The sequence below is a fragment of the Carassius gibelio genome, chromosome B6 (assembly GCF_023724105.1).
Source record: "Carassius gibelio isolate Cgi1373 ecotype wild population from Czech Republic chromosome B6, carGib1.2-hapl.c, whole genome shotgun sequence".
Lineage (NCBI taxonomy): Eukaryota > Metazoa > Chordata > Actinopteri > Cypriniformes > Cyprinidae > Carassius > Carassius gibelio.
The window spans coordinates 453,391-454,995 of record NC_068401.1 but is presented as its reverse complement, the minus strand read 5'-3'; the positions used below and the strand labels follow the sequence as shown (position 1 = coordinate 454,995).

At 35.4% G+C, this 1,605-nt stretch overlaps 1 protein-coding gene across 2 annotated transcripts in view; it reads left to right on the top strand.

Annotated features, from left to right (window-relative positions):
* Positions 1-230: 230 nt before the first annotated feature.
* LOC127959609 (GRAM domain-containing protein 2B-like) overlaps positions 231-1,605 on the top strand; it is a 9,476-nt gene continuing 8,101 nt past the window's right edge. For both annotated transcript variants that reach the window (XR_008154278.1, XM_052558887.1), the window contains exon 1: positions 231-408. Coding sequence is in view for 1 of the 2 variants with exons in the window: in XM_052558887.1 (XP_052414847.1) it covers positions 275-408 (134 nt within the window). In the remaining variant the exon portion in view is untranslated. The remainder of the gene's footprint in view (positions 409-1,605) is intronic.

Genomic DNA, 1,605 nt, shown 5'->3' with positions numbered 1-1,605 from the left:
AATTGTTACATATGTAATTGTATCTACCAAAATCTTCAAACGTAGCAATGAGTAGTTATTTTCAAACTTTTGCTTTACGTTATTAAATAGCTTTTTACACCTATTTACTCATTTTTGGAGATGCATTTGATCATCTCTTGACCTTGGTGTGTTTTTGTTTAGCTGTAATTCTGCATTAGTCAGCAAAACAGCAAAATCACTGATTAACTCAGAGCTGATTGTGGGTCAAAAGCTCCTCAAAGAGCCTCAGAAACTCTGATGGGAAACAAAGCACATGATCACAGTCATCCTGATGGAGAAACATCTGGTTTTTGAGGACGAGGTTCAGTGCAAGAGCAGAAACGATGCTGCGAGACCGATGTGCTCCGTTCCTCCACATCAGCAGACGAACGAGAGTGTGTTACTGCGGTAAGATCACGCCTCATTCAGTCCGCATGTTTCACAAGAATAATGCAAAATATATGATCGTCGTTTAATTGTCATTAATCAAACACAATGTCATTCTGTGTGTTGTACATCCAGGTTTATTTAAAAATATCCATAATTCCAGATATTGTGTAATATCATGTTGGAACAGAGCACATGGTTTGTTGACTTTTGTAAGCAGAAGGACTTTGTCTTGTGGTTTTTGGCAAACACTGAACATGATGGTGAACCGCCAGTCAGTGACAACAGATAAATAAATAATGCTAGGTTCATAATTCAAATCAAACCACCATCACAAAATCTTCCCTCAGTTTCATCTACATCTAAACTCTTAATTTTTTTTTTCATTGGCTCTGGTGAATCAAAGAACCTTTAACATACATGGTCCCTTTAATATTCCTTAAAGAGGAAAACGGTTTCTTTATTATTCAATTGTTCTTCACACTAAGAAAAAAACAAACAAACATTTTTTTATAACTGATCACCGAAAAATTATTTGGGGAACCAAAAATGGTTATTTTTTTGTAATTATAGTGAAAATCTCAATTTGGGACCTTTATGTTTAATATATAGTGAGTTTCAGACTGTGAATCTTTTTGACTGATTCTTTACAAGGAATCGTTTAGAGAGTCATTTGTTCATGATTCAGACTCCACTGTTCACACTCTAGTCATTATATTGATTCAGAATGTTAGTTTGAGGCTGTTTGTGAGTCTTTTTAACTGATTCATTACAACGAATCGGTCATGAGTCAGACTCCACTGTTCAAAGTTCAAATTGTAATCGTTAGAACGATTCAGATTGAGAGTTTGTGAGTCTTTTTGGCATTGATGAACATGCATGGGACCACTTAATGTTCTTTATAGTGCAAAAGTGTTCTTTACACAAAGAAAATATGTTTCTATTAAGAACCGATCTCTGAAAGCTTCATAATGGCATAAAGTTGTTCAACATTTAGAAGCAAGATCTGAGTTTATACTGCATGAGATTGAGTTTACTGAACGACTCTTATTTCAGTAACACTAAACCGCAGCTTGAATGTTCAGGTGTAACTAGAAGAGACGGCTCAGGTTAAATAAAGCTATTACAGGTGGAGGAGATGGTTAAACAGCACAGCTCTGATGTCAGGCAATGAGCTTAAACTAGTCTTCCAGAAATGGTTAGAATTGCTATAATAAG